The sequence below is a fragment of the Plectropomus leopardus genome, chromosome 19 (assembly GCF_026936395.1).
Source record: "Plectropomus leopardus strain MGB_pleo_1.0 chromosome 19, ASM2693639v1, whole genome shotgun sequence".
NCBI classification, from domain to species: domain Eukaryota; kingdom Metazoa; phylum Chordata; class Actinopteri; order Perciformes; family Serranidae; genus Plectropomus; species Plectropomus leopardus.
In genome coordinates this window covers 20962765-20984648 of record NC_142194.1, presented here as the reverse complement: position 1 = coordinate 20984648, position 21884 = coordinate 20962765, and the positions used below count along the sequence as shown (strand labels likewise).

Here is a 21884-nt window from a genome sequence, read left to right as displayed (position 1 = left end):
GTGACATTTTGAATGTGAATGCCTGGGGGCCCCTGACATTTTGGAGTCCAGGGCCAGTGCTCGGTTGGCCCGTTCAGTAATATAGCAATGACTGTCGATCTTGTCATCTAGCTCTCATTACAAGAGCGAGTATTTCCTCATTAAATGATTTCTATAACTCTATATAACCCGATCTGAAAGCATATCTTTAAATGAAAACATACAACATTTATAGTAACGAGATAGTAAGTGCAAAAAACCTACTGATACTCTTCGGTAACTGGTGATAGCTACTGATAGCCATCTAAGTAAGAGACCTGGATACAGCGTTGGACACTGGTCCCAGGAGCACCGCTCCACCTTGCAGCCAATCCCCCAAAAGAAATTTCATGCACCAAGTGCTTCACATAACTCTATTAGAAAGAAAAGGCACCATCTTTGGTCTGGTATCTCGATATTATTATAAATCTATGGCTGGGCAGTGTTTATTCCTCTGAAAGTTGGTCATTGGCGTATGTAGCAAAGAAAGCTATACTTTCATAGTATATAATAACTCAGATGATCGTTGCAACTTCTGCATCATTGGACCCTTAGAGCAAGCGCACTAAAGACTTCTGCTGGCCGAGTGGCTAACTTCTGGTCCAGCACTCCGGTAACTTGAATGAGGATAAAATGATTTAATCGTGTGGCTCTTCTGGACTTTCCAAATGTTATCGGACTCAATGGATCGAATCGTGCTAGTGAAACAAGTCATTTCTCTGGGGTTGTGACGCTCAAAAAAAGGTGAGATGTGTCTTTCACAATGTAAGTCTATGGGGAAAAAATCTTTTTGGGCCCAATGGCATCAGGTGATGGACTCTGGAGTTGTAATACCGCCATTTGGCCACTACGATAAGTTGCTTCAAAGCCCAGTGCACTTTCTGGGGGCCTGTAGCTACCAGGGAAATAAAAGCGCTATCCTATTCTTATTTAAGTTGCACAATGGTTAAAGCACTTCCACTGTGCTGTAAATTGAGCTTTTATTTTGTGAAAGTAAAAGCTGGTCTATTTTCCATCTATCATTAACCTGTACCTGCCCCTACCTTCCTATCTGTATGTCATGCCTGTCTTTGTTAGTGCAAATAAAAGATTATAAAAGATTCTGAAAGCTGATGATAAATGATGTGTTTGTATAACGTGTCATTTGTAAGAGATTTGAATTTTCTGAATCATCAGTTTCTACAGAACAGTAATGCATGGTGACATATTTGTACAGTTTGTATTGACTGTGAGACTAAACTCACTGCTCTGAGTATTAGTGCACAGAACAGCCTGTTCTGTGTGTTTTCCTCTTAACATTTCATTGGTGAGTCATACCGATCCACTTCCTGCTGCACTCATAGTCACACACCTCATGATCACCTTCAGCCCCCAGTGGCACCACAACAGACTTAACCACATAATGCACATCCGCCCCCACGCCCCCATCGCCAGCCCACACACAGCAATGTTTGGGTCAAAGCAAAACACACACACACACACACACACACACACACACACACACACACACACACACACACACACACACACACACACACACACACACACACACACACACACACACAGGAGGCGTCTGTATCGTACAGGTTTTATATAGCAGCAGTACCTGGGATAACAGAGTCGATGCAGACGGGGGCGTGACCTCGCAACGTGAAGCCGAAGTTTTTCTTCCCCCGGTACACACGAACGATCCTGAACAGAGGGAGGAAGTGAGATCAACGAATGAAAAACACATTTGAGTGCAAATGGTTTTTTTTTCCAACTTCAGCTGATACTGAATATTATACATAGAGATGCGACTGGGGTGGCAAACTGTAGGCACTTTCCTTAATTGACTTATGGTAAAACAAAAGGAGGAATAAATAACAACAAAAACAAAATAAATAACAATATCAAAACATCTGTATCAATCAAATTGTTATTTCAAACATTGGAAATGGCCCAGAATTTCAAAATTGGTGCATCCCTAGTAACCAAATAACTTCTTGGGTGGGATATAGTTTAAATCATTTGGTATATAAACGCAGCATGTCTTACAAAGCCGTCTCCAATTTGCTTGATTTGTCTGACCAACAGTCCAAAGATATCCACTTTAGAATTACAGAAAACAAGAAAGATGACAAACTCACATCTGACAAGCTGTAGCCAGAGATGACGATGGACTAAACGATTATTCAGTTATTACGTTCTCAGCATTAATTGGCATCTGAAAGGCTTTCTGTGAATGGACAGGAGCCCAGCTGTCTCTGCATAATGGTGCGTTTGCTCTCTGCTGTTAACAGGGCAGTTTGCGCTTTTGTTTTCATTCGTCACTTCCTGTAGGTGGGAGTCTGAACAAGTGACGCTCCTCTTCACTGCAATCTGACTTTGTGATTTCGGTTGAGAACATGTCTTTTTGTTGTTTTTGTTTCACATAACAATCTCAAATAGTGCAGCTTCAGCTCCATATATCAATCCACTCGTCTCTCAGTGTGTTTTATTCTTCCGAGCCGAACAAAAATAATTTAGGACAAACTTGATATGGAAAAAAAAAGCTTTGACATTTTTCTGATGGTGGTGTTCTTCTGTGATTCACCCCGGTGGAGGAGCACACAGTGGAGCCTCACATTAAATCAAAGATTAGACACTTGTGGTGTCGATCCACCGGTGCGTTGCTATGGAAACGACTCAAGGCAACGCTGCCTCGATGTGTAAACGGGGGGGAGCAAAAAAACAAAAAGGACGAAAGGAGGAGAAAACATAAAGATGTTCTGTGGTTACTGGCTGTTATGTAAGACGAGCTAAATGCAGAGGGGCACATTGGATGCTGCATGTGTACCAGTGCGTGTGTGTGTGTGTGTGTGTGTGCAGCCACAATAAGAGGCGCAGCATCAGCCTGGAGCACACTTGGCAAACTGCGAGGCAGCTCAAGGCCTCGTCTCTTGATCCCCATCAGTCTGCACCAGCTGCACTTTATACTTTAAATTCAGCTCCAAAAATAATTACATAATGACCCAAATGAATCAGTCAGTCATCACTGAAACATCAACTGCTGGCTCATTGTGCAGCAGCTCCAATAACGACCTGAACAGCCTGAAATGGGGATCAATAGTTACTGATTCTGAGTATCTGTATTAATGGGCCATCGTGTAAACACACCAGTAAATCATCAGCCACTGAAATGCAGCTGATTCGGCAAATACAGCCAGTAACATTGCCCCGGTGGCGGTACATGTTGCTGCTGACATTATGCCCACCTACCAGCCTCCACCTGGGTTGCTCTGGTGATTAAGCAGCCTCATTTTAACTACAAAACACCTTTAGCATTGTTGAAAATAGCCCTTTTCACACTGCGTGTTTAAGGCAGGAATATTGTGCCATCATGTCTCATGATCAGCTGCCATACAACAACAGGCACGCTAAATGATTGGTATTGATATGTCATTGTTGACGTGCATGTTGTATGTTACACTAGAGGCCGGCACTGTTTTATCAAGCAACACACCTCTTTTGCTTCCCTGATGCCAGCATGCTCTTTAAAATCACTCACTGGAGCCACATGATGCCGCCGTTGTTTTGTTTTGTGTAAAAATGCAAGGACAGTCGTCAGCAATGTTAAAAGCATTTTGAGGTCACCAGGCGAGCTGAGGGGAGACCAGAGGGTGGGCATAATATTTCCATAACAATGCTATAAGTGCTTCTTTCATTGAGACCTATCTGGACTATCTATTTAAACACCGAAATAAAAGTTGTTGTTTTTTCCTTCACCTGAATATTGTTTTTAAAAAAGTTGCAGCAGAAGTTTAGAACCGGGTGGTATTAGCTGGAAAACACAATGGGGCCATAGCATGGAGCCTCACATGGTCCAAATTCAAAGTAGAGTTCATTTAAAGTTCATTAAAAAAAAAAATCTCTATTTCTAAAATGAGTTAATGTTATTATCTTTCTCTTTGGTTTGTGACTATAGAGAGACAATAGCATTACATTCTTGAGGGGTTGTATTCAGTTCAGTTCAGTGAAAGGCACAAATACGCAACACAACTTGTTACTGTTCCTGTGCCACTTCCACCACATGACATCATCCCTCCCGTTAAACACAAACATCTCGCCTCCTATTATTGTGTGACCTGCCAATATGATTCCACTTGACATATTCAGCCGCGCACTCTCACTCCCATGCGGCCGAAGAGACAGATCTGTGGAGTCAGTTTGTGTGGGAGTGTGGGAGCGTACTGCCTGCCCCCCCCACATCCCTGTAATCCTGTAGTCCACTGTGGTGTTATTAACTGGACAGTCGTGTAATCAGTACGTTGGTGGGTGGAGAGGTTGAACAGTCACAGCCTCTGTTATCAAAAATATCGATTCTTAATATTTGTTTCATTTTCCGCAGTATTGATCCACAGAGCGCTCTCTCCCTTATTGGTATTGTTTACTACAATCATTCTGCTGTTCTCTGCTGTGAACTGAGGACGTTTTTATCTCTGAATTCCCTCTATGTCAATTTTTCCCCCTGGTACACAACTGGGATTAACATGTTGAATTCATGAGCAGACTTCAATTTTAAGGAGCTACAGACAAGGTTATTTGGTAAAATAAAAAATGAACTGAAAACTGAACTAATTTCTATTATATTCACCTATGTGGTGCATCTTTGAGGACTTTGAAGTATTTATTATTATTGTTATTATCATCATCATCATTATATTGTTGTTAATGAAAACGTGTTTCTTATACACACAGATTTGGGGCTTTGTAAGTTCAGCTTCGTGATAAAACTCAGAGGAAAACATGCGCTTTAAGGCAGAAAAATCTGGAGATGAGGATGGAAAAAAGACATGTTTTCAAAAGATACAGGCCAATATTTATGTGTTGAGATGAACCTGCTGGTTTCCAGTAAACACTTAAAACACAGCCAACATCTCACACGTGTGCACTTACCTCTGGTTGGGTCCGAGGGGAGGATGTGCAGGCAACCCAGAGACGGACTTTCTTACGCCCCTGTCTCTCTCCCCCTCACCTCTCCCTCCGGGTTCTCCATCCCTGGGTACTGAGCTGGCCCGTTTGGACCCGTGGTGTCGGTCGGAGTGATCCTCGCTCCGACTGCGGCGGATTCTGCCCTGCGGCTCACTGATGCTCTTGCTGCGGCAGAGCCGGTTGATCACATTCTGGTTGACGGACTCGTCGAAGCGCTGCCGGTGCTTCTTGGGAATGAAGATTCTGGCGAACATGGTGGCATGTGAAGGGAAAGAAATGTTAGTTTTTTTTGTCCACAAGAGTTGCCTCAAAGAGAAAGAAAAGATCAGGAAAAAGGACGGAGCTACATCACAGATCCACCTCGCTCCAAAAACATTGGATTTCCAGTGAGATAACAGCAAAAATCCAGCACTAGCAGAAATTAAAAAGTGATGATCAGCTCGGTCACATTGAGTCAAATCAACTGGCGTCCTACTTCAAGACTCCAAAAAGAGAAGAGAAGTTGAACATAAAGCCAGAGACAACAGATTTGTCTCAGTGAGGAAATATCGGCGTCACTCGCTGCTCGCTGGAGTCTCACTGCAGCGCGAGGTACCAGAGTCAGAACACAGTGAGAGAGAAAAGGTGTGGGAGTGAGCGAGCATGGGATTTCTCCTCTGCTATCTCTCTCTCTCCATCTACAGTATCACTCGCTCTCCCACACTTCCGTCCACGCTTCACCTCGGTGTCACCCAGTCAGTGTGAGCACCGAGCAGGAAGCCGTCGTCATCTGATTGACCTCAGACCGCACTGCTCTGACAGATACTTGTTTTTCAGCCCAATAAGGTAAAAGACTAGAATAATTTACCTCATAAAAAGCAGCACTCAGTAGGTGGAATAACTAAATTAATCATTCTCATTTAAATCAAGTGTCCAGTATTTTTCCAAAAGCTTCATCTCGTCATTGTTAAACGCCTCTGCGCATCATTTTATCCTTTTAGACATTTGTGTTAAATTTTGTCATAATTAGTGAGTGAATTCCAGAGTTATGGCCAAAAACATGTTTGTGAGATCACAGTGACCTTTGACCACTAGATTCACCAGCAAGTCTAATAACTTTATTCTTAAGTGGACGTTTGTACCAAATTTGAGTAAACTCCCTCAGGGTGCTTTGTGGAACATTGCATTCAGGAGAATTAGAGGGATGAAGGTGTCGGTGAGTTTTGACCACCTTATTATTTTAATGTTGAGTCCAAGTGGATGTTTGTGCTAAGTTTAAGAGAACTCCACCAAAGCCTTCGTTAGATATCATGTTCACACGAATGGGATGAACAGACATTTGTCTATTATCATGTTTTTGGCTGAAAACCCAAAGATATGAAGCTACAGCCAGGGCACAGTTAATGTGACTTAGAATAAATACTAGTAACAAGGGGAAACAGCTAGCCTGAATCTGTCCAGCTGCAACAAATCAGCTCACTAATTAACATGCTACGTTATGTTTGAACTTTTTTATGTCATCAAATCCTTTTTTGATAAGCACTGGGTCTAAGGTTTTGTCTGAAATGTTTCAACATAGTGCAGATGTTTTGGTAGCAAATGCCAAAATGTTACTTTTTCTGAGGAAAAGTCAAATTTTTCAAATGTTGTGTTCAAACACAAGCAGACATTCAGAGACAATTGTATCAAAATAAAACAGTCAAAAATTGAAAAAATTGTAATTTTTTAAATCTGTAAATATCTAATTCTAACGCTCTGAGACCCGACGGTGATCCTGGCTGAAACGTCTGTCTTCAAGAGGCTGTACACGGATGAATTTAAAAGCTAGAGTGGTGATACTGGTATCATATAAAACTTAAAGAACAGAGGAATACCAACCATAGCATCTCAAAAAGTGAGCCAAATAATGATCTGAAGTTAGGCTAAATACTGGAGAGAAAATGCATGTCCATTTTCACATATATATGATTGAGAGCATGTAGCTCAAAATGTCACCTCCGTGGTAATTGAATTAAATTTGGTTTTTTTTTGCATGCAGTTTAAATGTGTTGTTTTTGCCAGTTGTATTTGAATATTTCTGCATGCTGGGGTCCCTAAACAGTCTTTAAATTACATAAATTGTACTGATGGAAAGCTAGGACCCTTGTGGATGCAATTAGCCCAGTTTTATCCATTTGTGATAATGTTTGTCTCCATAGCGGCTGTTTCATTACAGTGAGACCATTTCTTTGAAACAGACTGTATAAAATGAGCTGTAGTGACCTCTAGGATAATCACAGCCTCATAGAACTTTACAGCCAAAAACTAGAGACACTGGGCTTTCAGAGGATGTTCGGCTTTCAGAGGTATATTAAAAATAAAGGGGTTTCTCAGCAGTTTCAATAACAGAAGCGCTCTCCATCCAATCGCAGAAAAATGCAATTCTCAATGCTCCTCAAGGTCTTGGTGTCTTAATGTGGTATTTTAAAGGGATTTTGATCATTTTTATCAGTTCTCCAGTGGGGAAAATGCTTAAATTTAGCCCAATGACAAAATAGCATCAACCCAACATCTGCTGCAGCAACTTATGAGACAAAATAAAGCACAAAAACAACCACTGCATACTTCCAACATAATGCTCTAAGCCGCTTTAAACTTCAAAAGCGTTAATAGTCACCTTACCAAAACACAGTGTTCATTAGAGATTTATGAGTAGAAAACTTCACACGCAGAGCTGAAAAAAGACAAAAATGTGTCTTTGTGTGTCTCAGAGGGTAAAATATGAAGTAAACAATACCAAAACTCAGACTGGACAGTTTTTTGCTCCGCAGACACATTTTGGTCGATACCAAAAAAACAACTGAGCCATTCTTGGCAGACTGATATCATTTTGTGGCACTATAAACTAGCAAAATGTCAAAGAGGGGGATGAGTGTGGACAGTAACCAAACCTGGCTGGTAACCAAACAACAGAGCTGACTACGAAAACAAAATGAAATGAATTCCCCCAACACACATACACGCACACACACACACACCAGTGCTCAGCTGACAACACAAAACATTTCATTCAAGCGATCAGAGAGCTGCTGCAACCACCCACACATGCATGCGTGAATAGCCTTTATAACTACACCTGTGAGAACATTCACAAACAGGACTCTTAATTTGTTCTCAGGCATGTCTAACCTTAAAGGACAAGTTCACCAGTTCTATATAATATAATATATATAATACTTTCTCATAGCTGTATATTTTTGAGTGAATCATATGTAAATACTTACATGTCAGAATAAGGTCTAATAATAATTCTTTGGCTCAGCCAGATTTACTTCGCTGTACCGCCAGTCCACGCTGACTTAAACTGTGCACATGAGTTGAGACCCGACCTGATCGTAGCCTCCGCTCACATCCGTAATGTTAGTGTGGAAATGACTACATCCAGTTGTCTATCGTACGTTGCTTTTGGAAATGATTGTCACGGTCTTTGTCAAACCACACTTAAATGGATTGAAAAAATTTGGACTGCACTGTTTGATGTGCATAAAGAATCCCGGCTGCTTTTAATGTTTTTTTTGGTTTTTTTTAATGTGGCCAGACTCCAGAATCCAGTGTGAACTGGTCATGATTGTATGGAAGTATACTTGGAGGCCACTGAAGTCTGCATTTGCAGTTTGGCTTAGAAGTTGGTGTTCAGTGGAAGCCAGTGAATTTGAGAGCAGACGATAATGAGGACGAGGAGAAAGGCTTTTTGTGGAGCAGTGATGTGTTTGATGTGGAGGCAGAGCCAGGAGTGTTGGGAATGTGATGTGAAACAGATTTCATCCAAGATTTCAGGGTGTGATGTGATGATGTGTTTGTAATCATGGAGTGACTCCTGCATTGAGTAATGGCCAGAAAACTTTTACAATTTTTAGAACGGTATGATGTCACAGTAAAACTGACCTTTGACCTTTTGGATATAAAATGTCATCACTTTATCATTTTATCCTATTAGAGACTTGTGTAATTCTGGGCATAATTAGTGCATTAATTCTTGTATAATGGCCAAAAACATGATTTATGAGGTCACAGTGACCACCAATTTAACCACCAATTTCTAATCAGTTAATTGTTAAGTGCAAGTGTACGTTTGTGCCAAATTTGGAAGGAAAAAAAACCTTAAGGCCTTGTTGAGATATATTTGCGTTCATAAGAATGAGAGATTGCAAGGTCACAGTGTCCTTTGAACTTTTACCACTAAAATCTAATCAGTTCATCATCGAGACCAAGTGGACATTTTTGCGAAATTTGACAAAATTCCCTTGAACTGTTATTGAGATATCGGGCTCACAAGAATAAGACAGAAGAGGTCACAGTGACCTTTGAGCACCCAGATCTTATCAGTTCATTGTTGAGTCCAAGTTGACATTTGGGCCAAATTTGGAGAAACTCTCTCAAGGCGTTCATGAGATATCATGTTCATGAGAACGGGGTATGTAGATGGATGGACAACCAAAAAAACAAATTCATCCGGCCAGCGATAGCTGTAGAAATCAGACTTGTATCTGATTCAGGAGCACACAAATAAAAGTGGTCCAAATTGAAACCAAAAAGATCAGATTTGTGTGATTTGTGCAGTTCACACAGATCTGAGTCACATATTGAGCACAAAGATCCAGTTCTGCCTGCAGTCTGAAAGAATCATCTGATTCCACATTTGTTAAATCACAGCAGCACTGAGATCCAACTGAGAGCAGAGCCCAAACACAGCTCTGCACAAACAACTGTTTTGATTCCCACCTACACCAGTCTGTTGTGTTCTGAAGAGCTGATTCGCTGCTGATCTGCTGATCACATGAATCAGACTGGGTGTTAAAAACAGCCCCAGTGGAGTAATTAGCACCAAGCGCGCTGATGGAGACAACATGGAGACAACAGCTACCACTGTCCGTGTCCTCCAGAAGCTAATTAAGCCGTATAAAAACAACTTTGACAGCCAAATAAAGCAAATAGGACACACTTAGAGAACAAAGAGAAAGGGAGGAAAACTTCACACAGAAAGCGTGAGGGATCCACACTATTCAGTTTCATTACACCCAGTTTTATTACTCAGAGTAAATACAGAACACATCAAACCCTGTGCAGCTAATAATGAAGCCTCTCTCACATGTGGAACCTGAAGGTCACAGCTGCTGTTAACAACATGCTCGCCTGTATGAAAGCTCTCCTATAGAAAACCTGCACAGAACACCATCACTCTTTAGACGCTGTGAACATCAGAAGAATGTACATACTGAAATAAGTTCTATTATAAATACATGCTGAAGGTAATAACAAACGAGAGATACTTGCAAAGTGATACATTAATAATACATTGAGTAAAAAGTCAAAGAATAGAGAGAGAATTTAGAAATTCAGTCTCTGAGCCCCCTAGTGGTCGTATCACAAAATACACCGCTGCGCCCCTTCTTACAGGAGCTCTCCATTCAGCACCACAACAGCACAAGACAAAAGACCAGCGATGCAGAAGCCTGTTATTGTTGTATGTTTCACTCAGCTGCTGCTTAAATTATGGGTTTTTTTACTCTTCAGCCTCACAGCAGGTGTGGTGTAGTGCGATACGTTTGAATAAGCCAGTTAAAGTCTGGGTAAAGCAAAATCAGTAATTTTTGTTCTAAACATAGCATAAATGTTAGAAAATACTTGTTGGAGACATATGAAAATACCTATTTATTTAATGAATAGCTACTTATACATTTACTAGTTTACTAGTTGCCTGGTGTTCTGCTACTTCTTCTGTGACAACAGTACACTCGCGCTCTGAGAGTGTGCTGCAATGACTAAATGCATGTAATATATATTTCAGTTGTGCGAGAAAATCTAAATGTGGTGGCAGATGTTTTAATTGTGGCATCCCGCCACAAATGAATAATGTAATAATGAATAATGAATAATGTGTTGGAAACCCTGCCGTGATACCCAGATATTTTCTGAGACGTTTATTGTACCGTAAAAAAAAAGGACAGATTCAAGTTTTAAGAATATATATAAAAAAATCACCCACTGATTCATAAATATTCTGATAAGCTGTTTTTGTTCAGTTGACCACATTAAGCCATTTAACTATGCTTTTCCTGTGCTGCATTCAAACTGAGCAAATTGGTTTAATTTCTCTATACAACATGGATGAAAAGATGATTAATAACTTTTCAAAGTTGTCCTGTAAACTACTAGAACTTAGTGGGTACAGAAAATTTGTCTTTGAAAAGCTAGGGAAAAATGTCAAGAGGACTACATTCCTAATTATATATTATACTTTTAAGACTTTTTTTTTTTAACTTTACCTTTTTTGTTTGTTTTTGGTTATTTTCTTGTATTTTTTACTATAAACGTAGTAAATTCCTGGTCATTTCTTTTTCAGCTGCTTACTGCCTCACTCCTAAGTTTAAGATAAAAATCACACAAATTTTCTCAGGTTTCAAAGGGTTAACTAATATCAGTAAAAATGCGCAGCTGCTTCTTTGACTAATATTCCACGTTGCAGGGAGGAATTTCTTTTGCCATCAGAATAACTTGAAAGCTTACATAATCTACACATACTTGCTTTTGTTTTGTGTTATTAAATGACTTTGGTGTTTTAAAGGTTTCGTTCGAACGTACCAAAGTCACAGAATTACACAAATAGTAGCAGACCAACAGCTCCTGTGTTCTTTGAGGTAAAATTAATGTTTTTGTCAATGGAGTCTGGCTATAAAGAGAGCAAAGATGGATATAATAGCTTTAGTTTCCCGTCAGAGAGGGCTGATTTTTGGAACAAACGTATTGAGTTTAAGATATAGGCCACGTATTCTGAGCCAGCTGTCACTGTCTCTGCAGACTGTGATCAGGTTTGAGGCGAGAATGAATCTGACGGAGACGGTGATGCCTGAGCGCAGACTACCAGCTACAACCAGCAGACTCCTGAGATATAAATAAATGTTCTGTAGCAGCCCACACAGTCCCTCTCTGTTTGCTATCTTCCCTGCTATTTGTCATCTATTCATATCACAGTCTCTCACACAGATACAGCGCACGTCTGTGAAACTGTGTGTTTATAAAAGCAGATATTCACCCGACCATCTGTTGAAACGGCCACCTCATCACTAAAAGTTTTCAGCATCAACTCTGAGAAACTAAATGAGTGCTCTGATTTGACCTCGTTTATAGAGAACAGAGATCTATAATTATCTGAAGGAGGGTTGTGGAGGAGGACGCAGGCAGGGACGATGGGATGGATTTCTCAAAAGGGAAGAATGACACGCAAAAAACTACAAAGAGGAGACCTCATTTCACTTCAGGTGTCCACACGTGTAGGACTGATGTCTAAACACACATGCAGAGGCGTCACAGTGTGTCAGAAAGAATCTGGCTAACATGATCTGTTTGTCCTGCCTCTCTTGCACAGCGGTGGGTTTCACATTTAAGGATAAAGCCAAAGGAATTAAAAGATAATTATGTGATTATAAATCCACACCACAGGCTGCCTGGTCTGAGTCCAGGAACTTGTTATAAACCAGATCTGATCAACTGAATAAACATGAAGGCTAGATTAATGAGGTTAGAGACCCCCTCCAGAGAAAATCAACTTTTAACCTTGTCAACATGTCCATGTGGTGTTTTTATATCCTACAAGACATATCAGGGGGAACATAAACACTCAACGCCATGGCTGAGTGCCGCAGTGTACTAATGACAGGGTGCATTCAGGATCATATACTTTTTCTGTTTACTTTTATTATGTACAGCAGCTGCCCTTAGAAAGTTCATATTGTTGCATGCAGTATGCACACAATCAGGACGTATTACTTCTTCGAAACATTGCAGCCTGAACTTTAACCTGCTCATACATTTGTTAAATAAAACTAAAGCTCCGCTATTGTTATTCTGCAATGCATGTAGCTTTTAAGATACAACTGCATATATTCTTGATTGTAACGTATTATATTCATGACAGTAAATTATAGATTCATTTCTCTGTCATTAACAATTTTATCATTATGTCCTTTTGTTGTTATGATTATTTTGTTCGTTTAGACAAATAATTGATAATTATTCCTGTTGTTGCAATCCCAGTGATCAATATTCACCTGAACACGCTGTCATCTGTCATTACGGCCTCTGACAGCTAACAATTGTCTGCATCTTAGTCGATGCAACGTATCTGCCACTGCGCAGAGGATCATGTTCAGACTGCATTGTAAAGCATTCTGTTCTGCAAACTGCAAAATGTGATCGGATGCAGCAGAATGTCTTGATATTTTTGGCATACTGCGTTTGACCTACTGTGTGTTTGGACATATTCAAACTCATATTAAAATCCTTTTTCTTTTGTCATTTAGCACCAATTTCAAAAGTATTTGTGTCTTTCCGCTGCAGAGACAGATCCATTTATGAAAAGATCACTTTTTCAGTAGTGAAATGGTTCTTTAACAAAACACGTGATCAAAAAATGAAGTATGACATAGAAAAAAAGTTGTGGCGCTGGATGAAAAGTCAGACCATCATTAAAAGATATAAACATGAATCCTGAGCTGTACATGAATGTGCGGACTAAATTTCATGGCAATGATCCATCCGATAGCTGTCGAGATATTTAACTAAAAAAATGTCAATGTCATGGTGGCACCACATAAAAAGACAAATAAAGGATAACAACCATGATCAGACAGTACAGAATGGACCGACTGACAGAATTACCGGCTAACGATGAGCCGACCAACTGTTGATAAGCCAACTGACAGATGATGAGCCAACCAACCAATGATTAGCCACCTAACTGATACCATGCCTCCAGCTGCCATTAAAGCTAAGAAACAAACTATCATGGATGACTTGGTGCTTTTTGTTCTTCCTGAACAACCTGTGCTTATTTCTACCAACAGCAACTTGTTTCATTCCAACTCATGAATGCGCTGCCTTCAGTACTGTCTGTTCTCATCATCAGCCACTTTAATAAAAACAGTTTGCGATGCACTTGAGAGCTACTAATGCTTCTCATTTTGTGCAGTGCAGCAACTCAGCAGTCGCTGCAAACAAGCTCCACTGACTCCTGCAGTTAATATTAAACACCATCATTATCATTGGAAAAGAAAGCTTTGTGCACAGCAGGCACTGTGGGGTCATGAGAAGCTGATAAATACACTTATTACTATCCTCTAATGAGTATTACTCTTTTACTGAAAGAAAAGAGACGGTACACCTGCTTTGAAACAAATCTCTGCGACCATATTGTCAGCGTGCGGACATCAAGTGGTGCAAAAAACCCAAACCTGCCGGCTTTTTTCCGAGAAAGATATAGTTTAAAAGGAGTATTTATGTAATCAGTAAAATCACACACACACGGTCAAACACACACTCTCCAACACGTGAACAGGATAGATTACGTCCTAAAAGCAGGGCATCACTCAACCTAATGACTTCACTCACTTTAGAGACGGGCGCAATAGCATGCCTTTTACAACCAGCAGCGTCCATCCGAGTGTAGTCACATCACATCAAAACACACTGTTGGAGGTTTACTTGAAATAATCAATTATAGATTAAAAGCTCCAAATTGCCTTGAAGAAAAAAAGGACGAGAAAAGAAAAAAAAACTCTGGTATCAAACAGCAGCAACCATCATCTTGTTCTGCACAGCATTAAATATTCAATCGCCTCCCACTTCACATGGCCACACTGATGGCAAAGCCAGTGCAGGTGCAAAAAAAGCAGAAAAAATATAGAAATTCTCTCCAAAGTAAACCCATTTCACAAAACCTCCTGACAAGAATGGATTGGTGTACTCACCCCAGACAATCCATGGTTTCAGCTGTAACCCATCACTCCAAAAACAAAGTAAGTTGCACCCTCTGATAGTGAACAGATACAACTACTGCTTCATCGCTGCCTCTCATAGGGGGATAAAAGATGTGGTGGGACCTTGCAGGAAAAGTGTCAGGGGAAAACGGTCACCACAGAGCGAGAAAGAGAGAGAGTGGAAAACAGCCTGAGCTCTGAGTGCAATAATGAGGAGAAAATCCATCAGAGACAAAACACAAAAACCCCCTCAGAGCGAGAGAGGGAGAATTGTGAGATGGGTGGGGGATGGAGAAAAACACAAAAAGATGACGTTAATAGTATTATTGGTGTCAATGCAAATAGGAGTGGGTTTCATCGTGGTCTTTGAATTATTCATGAGCAATTTAAGGCAGAAAAATCCTGACGTCACTTCAAACTGACCTCCTCCTGCTGGAAACCCTTCTTACGGTGTATTAATACCACTGACGCTCAGAGTGCTGTAGTAGTGGATTGTAGTAAGAGAATAAAAGGTTCTATTGGCTCAACTTGTGGACAGAGTGCAATCTGTGGACAAACTGTCTGGGGATTTGGAGAAAAGGCACGAGTGCTGGTCAGTTTTGGCACACAGACGACCACACCTGAGTGGCTTTGCACGTTTGGCGTTGTTCCACTTTTTAAAAAAAACCTGTTGGGTGTCGCTCCAAGTTTTTTTTTTCCGAATTTAAATCCCACGGAGCAAGCACTCAACTAAATCTGCGTGGCTTGTCATCACAGACACCTCCATGCTGTGAGTGCCGCTCACGCTGCCAATCCTCATTTAAAAACTCTTTGCTCAATCTGAGTTTCACTAACACCGATGGCATAGTGAGCAACTTGGAGGGGTCACTGTGGATTTACCCCGGGTGGCAGATGGGGCCCACCTAAACCTAAAGTGTAGCTCTGTCAGCGGTCGAGACCCCCCTCTAATCCGTCCTGCAGAATGAGCCTGTTTACGTGGTCATTAAATCCCTAGAGATTATTTGACTTTTCACTGGGATGTGTGCAGGATACAATACCGAGAGTGGGAGTAGTAACTGAACAACACTGCAGCACAAACTGTCCTTGGCTTTAATGGACAGTTTGGCAGCACAGACAGACAGGAAACATGGGGAGAGACAGAGGGGGAGAAGAAGAGTCCTCCAGCAATATTCAGATCTTTGTTGCTTTATATTTGTCTCACAATACTGCAGCCACTTCGCTAAATTTACAAGTAGTTTCAAAGAGTGGATTAGAGAGGAAGAATGCAACCATCTTTGGAATCTTTCTGCTTTATTCTATACTACAGCTATAATCGAGCCATAGCTAACCCAAACCCTACATGAACCAAAGGGTGAACCAAGACAGCCGATTTGGGCTCAAGCCTGATTAAGAACCCAAATCTCCACTTGAAGCTAGAATTACCGCCTCGTGGTTGTATGTCTCCACGCACCAGTCAAGTTGCAGTTTCAGTTTATATCCATGTCTGTGAAAACATGGATGCTTCACAAAAATATTCCCCTCAGCAGCACAGAGGATCTCGACAATCAGCACAGTTTTAAGATTAATGTCGCCAATTCAGTATCTAACCAAATGTCTTCTCTTCTGTTCCTCAGATATGATGTTGAGTAATGGACAGAAAATATGCTGTCACGGTGAAGTTGACTTTTGACCTTTTGGATATAAAATGTCATCATTTTATCCTGTTAAAAATGTGTTTAAAACTTTGTCATAATTAGGGTATAAATTCTTAAGCTATGGCCAAAAACACATTTTGTGAGGTCACATTGCCCTTTGACCAACAAATTTTACTCAGCTCATCCTTAGCCTCAAGTGGACGTTTGTCCCAAATTTGAAGAAATCATCTCAATATTTCCTTGAGATATCATAAAGCTAAAACAGGAAGAGGTCAACCTTTGACCACCTAAATGTAACCACTTTATCACTGAGTCTTAGAGGACGTTTGTGCTAAATTTGAAGTAATTCCCTCAAGGTGTTCTTCAGATATCACAATTACAAGAATGAGACACACAAGGTCACGGTTACCTTGACCTTTGACCACAAGTCTTATCAGTTCATTGTTGAGTCCAAGTTAATGTTTGTGCCAAATTTAAATAGATTTACTTAAGTTGTTCTTGAGCTATTGCTTTCACAAAATGAGACAGACACTATCACAGGCACGTTGAACTAATCAGTTCATCATTGAAATCTAAGTGAACATTTACTGAAACAATTTACTGTTTTTTTCCGTTATTGCGCTTACATAAACATGATGGACGCAAGGTTACAGTGACCTTTGAACACCAAAATCTACTCAGTTCATTGTTGAGTCCAACTGGACATTTGTGCCAAGTTTAAATTAATTCCCACAAGATGTTCCTGAGATATCATATTATCAAGAATGAGATGGATACAAACCCTCAAATTAGGTTGAGTTTTACATCAAATTGAGAAATTACAGCTGTTACAAGAATCAAAGCTCTGTTCTTTACTGTCTGTATTGTGATTTGAGCTGAATCGTCCATCCCTCACCTGATACTGGAGATGAGTTGTCGATGCTCTTCAGTGGTGAGAATGTCAGGCAGGACTGAGGCCAACCACTCGACTCTCTTCTCAGCTGCATACTGCTTGAGTACAGTGAAGAGTTTTTCTTTCACTTCAGGTTCGTCACCTAAGACTTGGTCAACCTGACAGAGAGAGGACGACAATATTAGAGGCAGGGAGGATTTTGAGGACAAGTCAGTATTGAGTTGGTTGTAAATCTGGGTCAAATCTCATCCTAATGCGTTTAACATTCACATATTTTCTTACTCATCCAAAAAGTCTCAAATTTGTGAGCCTCTTTTGTTTTTTTCCTTGGAACATAAACTCTTTAAAGCCTTCAGCACATACATTTGTTGGATTTTGAATGAATTGGCCAAGCTACAATATCTCTTTTTACAAGAAAACTTCTTAAATATTGTAATAACATTTAAATTACAACAAGAGTTATAGATCTTCATTTCGGTTCTTAAGTCCCGAAAGTAATTCTCTTGAACATTAAATGAAATGTTGATGGCTGAATTAATTATAAAAATTAGAATATCTATCATTTTTTACCTAAATTCTCATTGGTGAACAGAATTTGCCATTTTCCAGCAAAGCCTAATTCAATTTTAATCCAAATTAAATTTTTAAGTAACATTTAAAAAACAGTTGCTATTACAGTTACAATAAAACAAATTGCAAAACCCATGAAAACAAAGGAATACAGGCACTAAAATAAAAAAATAAAATAAATAAATAAAATAATAAAAAACATAAATAACAGAAAAAACACAGACCACAAAAATGAATTGAGAAAAAATTAAAAAGAAAAAAATTAAATAAGATAAAAAAAACACAGGAAAACATAGCTGATAATAAATAAATAAAAATATTTCAAAAATGTTTGAAACTGTTGTAACTTTAGGATTTAACCTAAACTCAGTTGTGTATATTTAAACGTACCCTCCTGTTGAACTCCAGAGCTTTGTGTTTACGGTCCAGTCTTGCCCCCTCCCCTCCCAGCTGACTGTCCTCTATGCTGACGCTGCGTTTCTGCCGCGGGCCAAGACACAGCACCCCTAGGCGGAGTGTCCTGCCCTGGGACGCCTTGATCAGAGCCGCAGCTGTCTCGTGCTGCCTGACGGGGATGCCGTTGACCTCCATGACGTAATCCCCGGCCCTCAGTCCTGCGCGGCCGGCTGGAGAACAAGGCGAGCAGTCCTCCACCAGCAGGGGGCAGTCTCCGACAATGGTGAACCCAAAACGACCGTCTGGACCTGGTATGATGTCCATCTGTAATGCAGGAAAAAAATAGAATTATCACCCCATGGTTGTATGCCTACGCGCACCTCTTAACTTATAGTTTACGTCCATGTCTGCAAAACCACGGATGCTTCACACACATCCTCCCCTGGCAGCACAGAAGAGCTCTATAATCAGCACAGTTTCAAGATTAGTGTCGCCAATTTAATATCTGATCAAATGTCTCCCCTTCTGTTCCTGAGATATGATGCTGAGTAATGGACAGAAAACATTATGATGTCACAGGACAGGATATCAAATGTGATCACTACATTATTTTATCCTGTTAGACTTTTGTTTAAAATTTACTAGCGTATGAATTTGTGCCACATTTGAAGAAATTCTCTCAAGGTGTCCTGGAGATTTCGCTTTCACAAGAATGAGATGGATACAAGGTCAAGGTGACCTTGACCTTTGACCTGTGGCCGCCAAAATCTAATCAGTTCATCCTTGAGTCAAAATGGACGTTTGTGCCAAATATGAGGAAATTCCCTCAAGCCAATCTTGAGATGCCACATTCATAAGATGAATGAACACAAGGTCACAGAGACCTTTGGCCACCAAACTGGGATCAGTTCATCCTTGTGTCAAAGGGGACATTGGTGCCAAATTTGAAGAAATTCACTCAAGGTGTTCCTGAGATATCGAGTTCACAAGAATGCAATGGATCCAAGGTCAAGATGGCTTTTACTTCTGGCCACCAAAATCAATCAGTTCATCCTTGCTTCCAAATGGACATTTATGCTAAATATGCTAAATTATTTCAGTCAATTTAAGAGCATACTACAAAAAGGCTCCAGACTACGACATAACTCTACAGGCGATATCCAACATTATGCATTACTGCTTTGATGGAATTAAAAGCTGTAATACCTGCTGTATGCGGGACACCACTCCAATACTGGGAGGGATGTTCTTCTGCGTCTGTGCGATGGCGACAACAGCTTGGGGACCCAGCGTTGACACATTGTGGCCCTCGATCTCCAGGACCTGGTCCCCCGCCTGCAGCCCGGCCAGGTGGGCACTGCTGCCCTCCTCCACAGACAGGATGTAGCTTGGTCCGTTACCGCCCAGCTGGAAGCCGAACTCCTCGGGCCAGCCCTGGTTGGACGACGGCATGCTGAGGACTGACGGGACCAGAGGAGAGGGAAAGAAAAGTAAGCACTCATGATCCAAGGTCTTCACAGAGATAGAAATATACAATGTTATGACACAGCGTGCTAAAAGACATTCAAATGCTCACCCACTGTGGCCAAAATATTCAAGTCTATCGACATTTCTAAAACACCTTTGGATCAAATCATCCTTTGCTTGCTTTAAAAGAGCTCCAGTTCGAAGTCTTCGTTTCTCTGCTGCAATCTCCCGTATCCCGAGTTGTACTATTGAGTGCGGCTCCGTAACCCTCCACCCCGAACCGTGACATACTCAGTGCTCCCTGACCTGGTTCCCAAGCTCCAGAGCAGCCAATCAAATTAAGGCATTGCTGAGATTGTGACCTTAATTAGCTCAGGAGACAAAAGTTCCTCCAGCATTTTTTTTTTTAACTCTTTGCGTATGCAGGTCTCTCCTGTTGAATGGGAGTTATGCAACAGAGAACACCAATGTGGAATCCAGTAATAATCAAATAAGGCTAATAAAGAGGCACTTCAGAGGCCAAATTTTGGACTGATATATTAATAAATGAATCAAAATGTGATAGTTCTTTAAAACAACTCTACTATGACAGAGTGACAAATATGGACACTTCTGCTTGAGTATAAGTCCTCTGGCTCAGCTGGACACTAATGAGGCACAGCGCAGCAGGACTCACACACAGCGGACAAAGCTGATAAAAGACTTACAGAAATCTTTAGATGGATATCGAGAGCCTCGTCGGAAAGAGTATCTGCCTTTTTTGTTTTGCAAAAACTTCTTCATCTTGAATGTTAAATAGCAGGCGGCCTGCCGGCAGCCCGATGTCCAATCCGTCTTCTCAAACGTAATGTTTAAAAAAATAAGTCAAACTGAGACAAACTGAAAACACTGCCCCATTCCTCCACCCTGAAACCACAGCAGCGTCCTCATGAGTGAGAAGCGAGTCTCTCTGCGAGTGTGTCAAGGAGTTGGTCCTGCGTCTCATCCTTGATTCATCCTCGGGCCAGCCTGCTTGCACAGTGTTAATCAGAAAACTGGGACGCGTGCACCCGCGCACCTCGGTTCCTTAATAATTCTCTCTCCAAAAAGGGTATTGTGAGGCCTCATTTTTCTATAAATACACCAATGTGTCTTTTTCCTCCTCCTCCTCTCTTGGCTAGGTGGATCTCCGAGGGACCGCCGCTGCCCCAGAATCACTCTGCGTCGATGAGCAAAAGCCTGATGATGAGGACTAATTGGAGCGTCTGCATGCCTGAAATTCTGTGTGTCCATGTGTGTGAAACGTTCAGTCCATTGAGAGGGAGAGGGGGACATTTAAGACTTTAGCCTGTAGGATTAGCAGGATTATAAGATGAATCTTCAGCACTCCTCCACCCCCCCATCATTAATACTGAAGGAGCACATGCTCCCCTCCCTGAATGAAAACACACCGACAGGAACTGTGCAGGCTGTATGACAACACCGCAGAGTCACAAAACCATCAGGCGGAGTTTGGGTCAGGCTGGACTTAAAAGTGTTCAAAATTTAGGCTTAAAGGGACAGTTCAGACTTTTTTGAAGTGGGGTTGTGTGAGGACGCCATCAGTCGTCAGGCAGGCAGGAGTAGTGACACAGAAGCTAAGAAATATGGCGTTTGGACAGGGGCAGCAAAACATATTTTAGATGTAAAATATATTATATTTTAATTTTATTTCATTTATTTGCACATACATGTGTAAAGAGAAGGCAGAATTCTTTTCAAAAGTTTGAATGCAATTATAAATTGTTTTGATTCATAATAGCAATGGATCAAATGACTGTGAATGTGTAATGTGAAGGGGGGGGATTCATAGCAAGGTTTGAAAAATATTGATACTTTGATGCTTTTTCAATACTGCCACGTTTAAGACAATACAATCTCTGTTAGTTAAAGATTCGATAGTATAGTATTGCAAGTACCAAAGCTGTAGAAAAACAATATATACAATCAGATTTTCAACCCAAGGCTGTACAGATGAACCAAATGGAAAAAAAAACAACTGGTCCTAGATCTGTGACTGTTGTGGCAAGGCGTGTGTTCAGTGATTTTTCTTCTGTACCAGCACTAATAAACTCCACCCCAACTGCAAAAAGCAGGAGATTCAAATTATACCCTCAGCCCTTTGCTGCATGTCAACCCCTTTTCTCTTTCCCCCTAAAGCTA

The 21884-nt window shown here is 40.8% G+C and overlaps 1 protein-coding gene across 4 annotated transcripts in view; it reads right to left on the bottom strand.

Moving 5' to 3' along the window:
• The window catches only part of grid2ipb (glutamate receptor, ionotropic, delta 2 (Grid2) interacting protein, b), a 54224-nt gene that overhangs the window by 29601 nt on the left and 2739 nt on the right, over positions 1-21884 (bottom strand). For 2 of the 4 annotated variants that reach the window (XM_088070279.1, XM_088070280.1), the window contains exons 1-6: positions 20411-20952; positions 19443-19696; positions 18231-18560; positions 17274-17428; positions 4936-5214; positions 1625-1710 (exon numbers count right to left, since the gene is read on the bottom strand). In XM_088070279.1, coding sequence (XP_087926405.1) covers positions 1625-1710; positions 4936-5214; positions 17274-17428; positions 18231-18560; positions 19443-19696; positions 20411-20486 — 1180 coding nt within the window. In that variant the 5' untranslated portion in view covers positions 20487-20952. Of the gene's footprint in view, positions 1-1624; positions 1711-4935; positions 5215-14735; positions 14914-17273; positions 17429-18230; positions 18561-19442; positions 19697-20410; positions 20953-21884 lie in introns of those variants that run through there. The other 2 variants (XM_088070281.1, XM_088070282.1) reach the window with 2 other exon arrangements.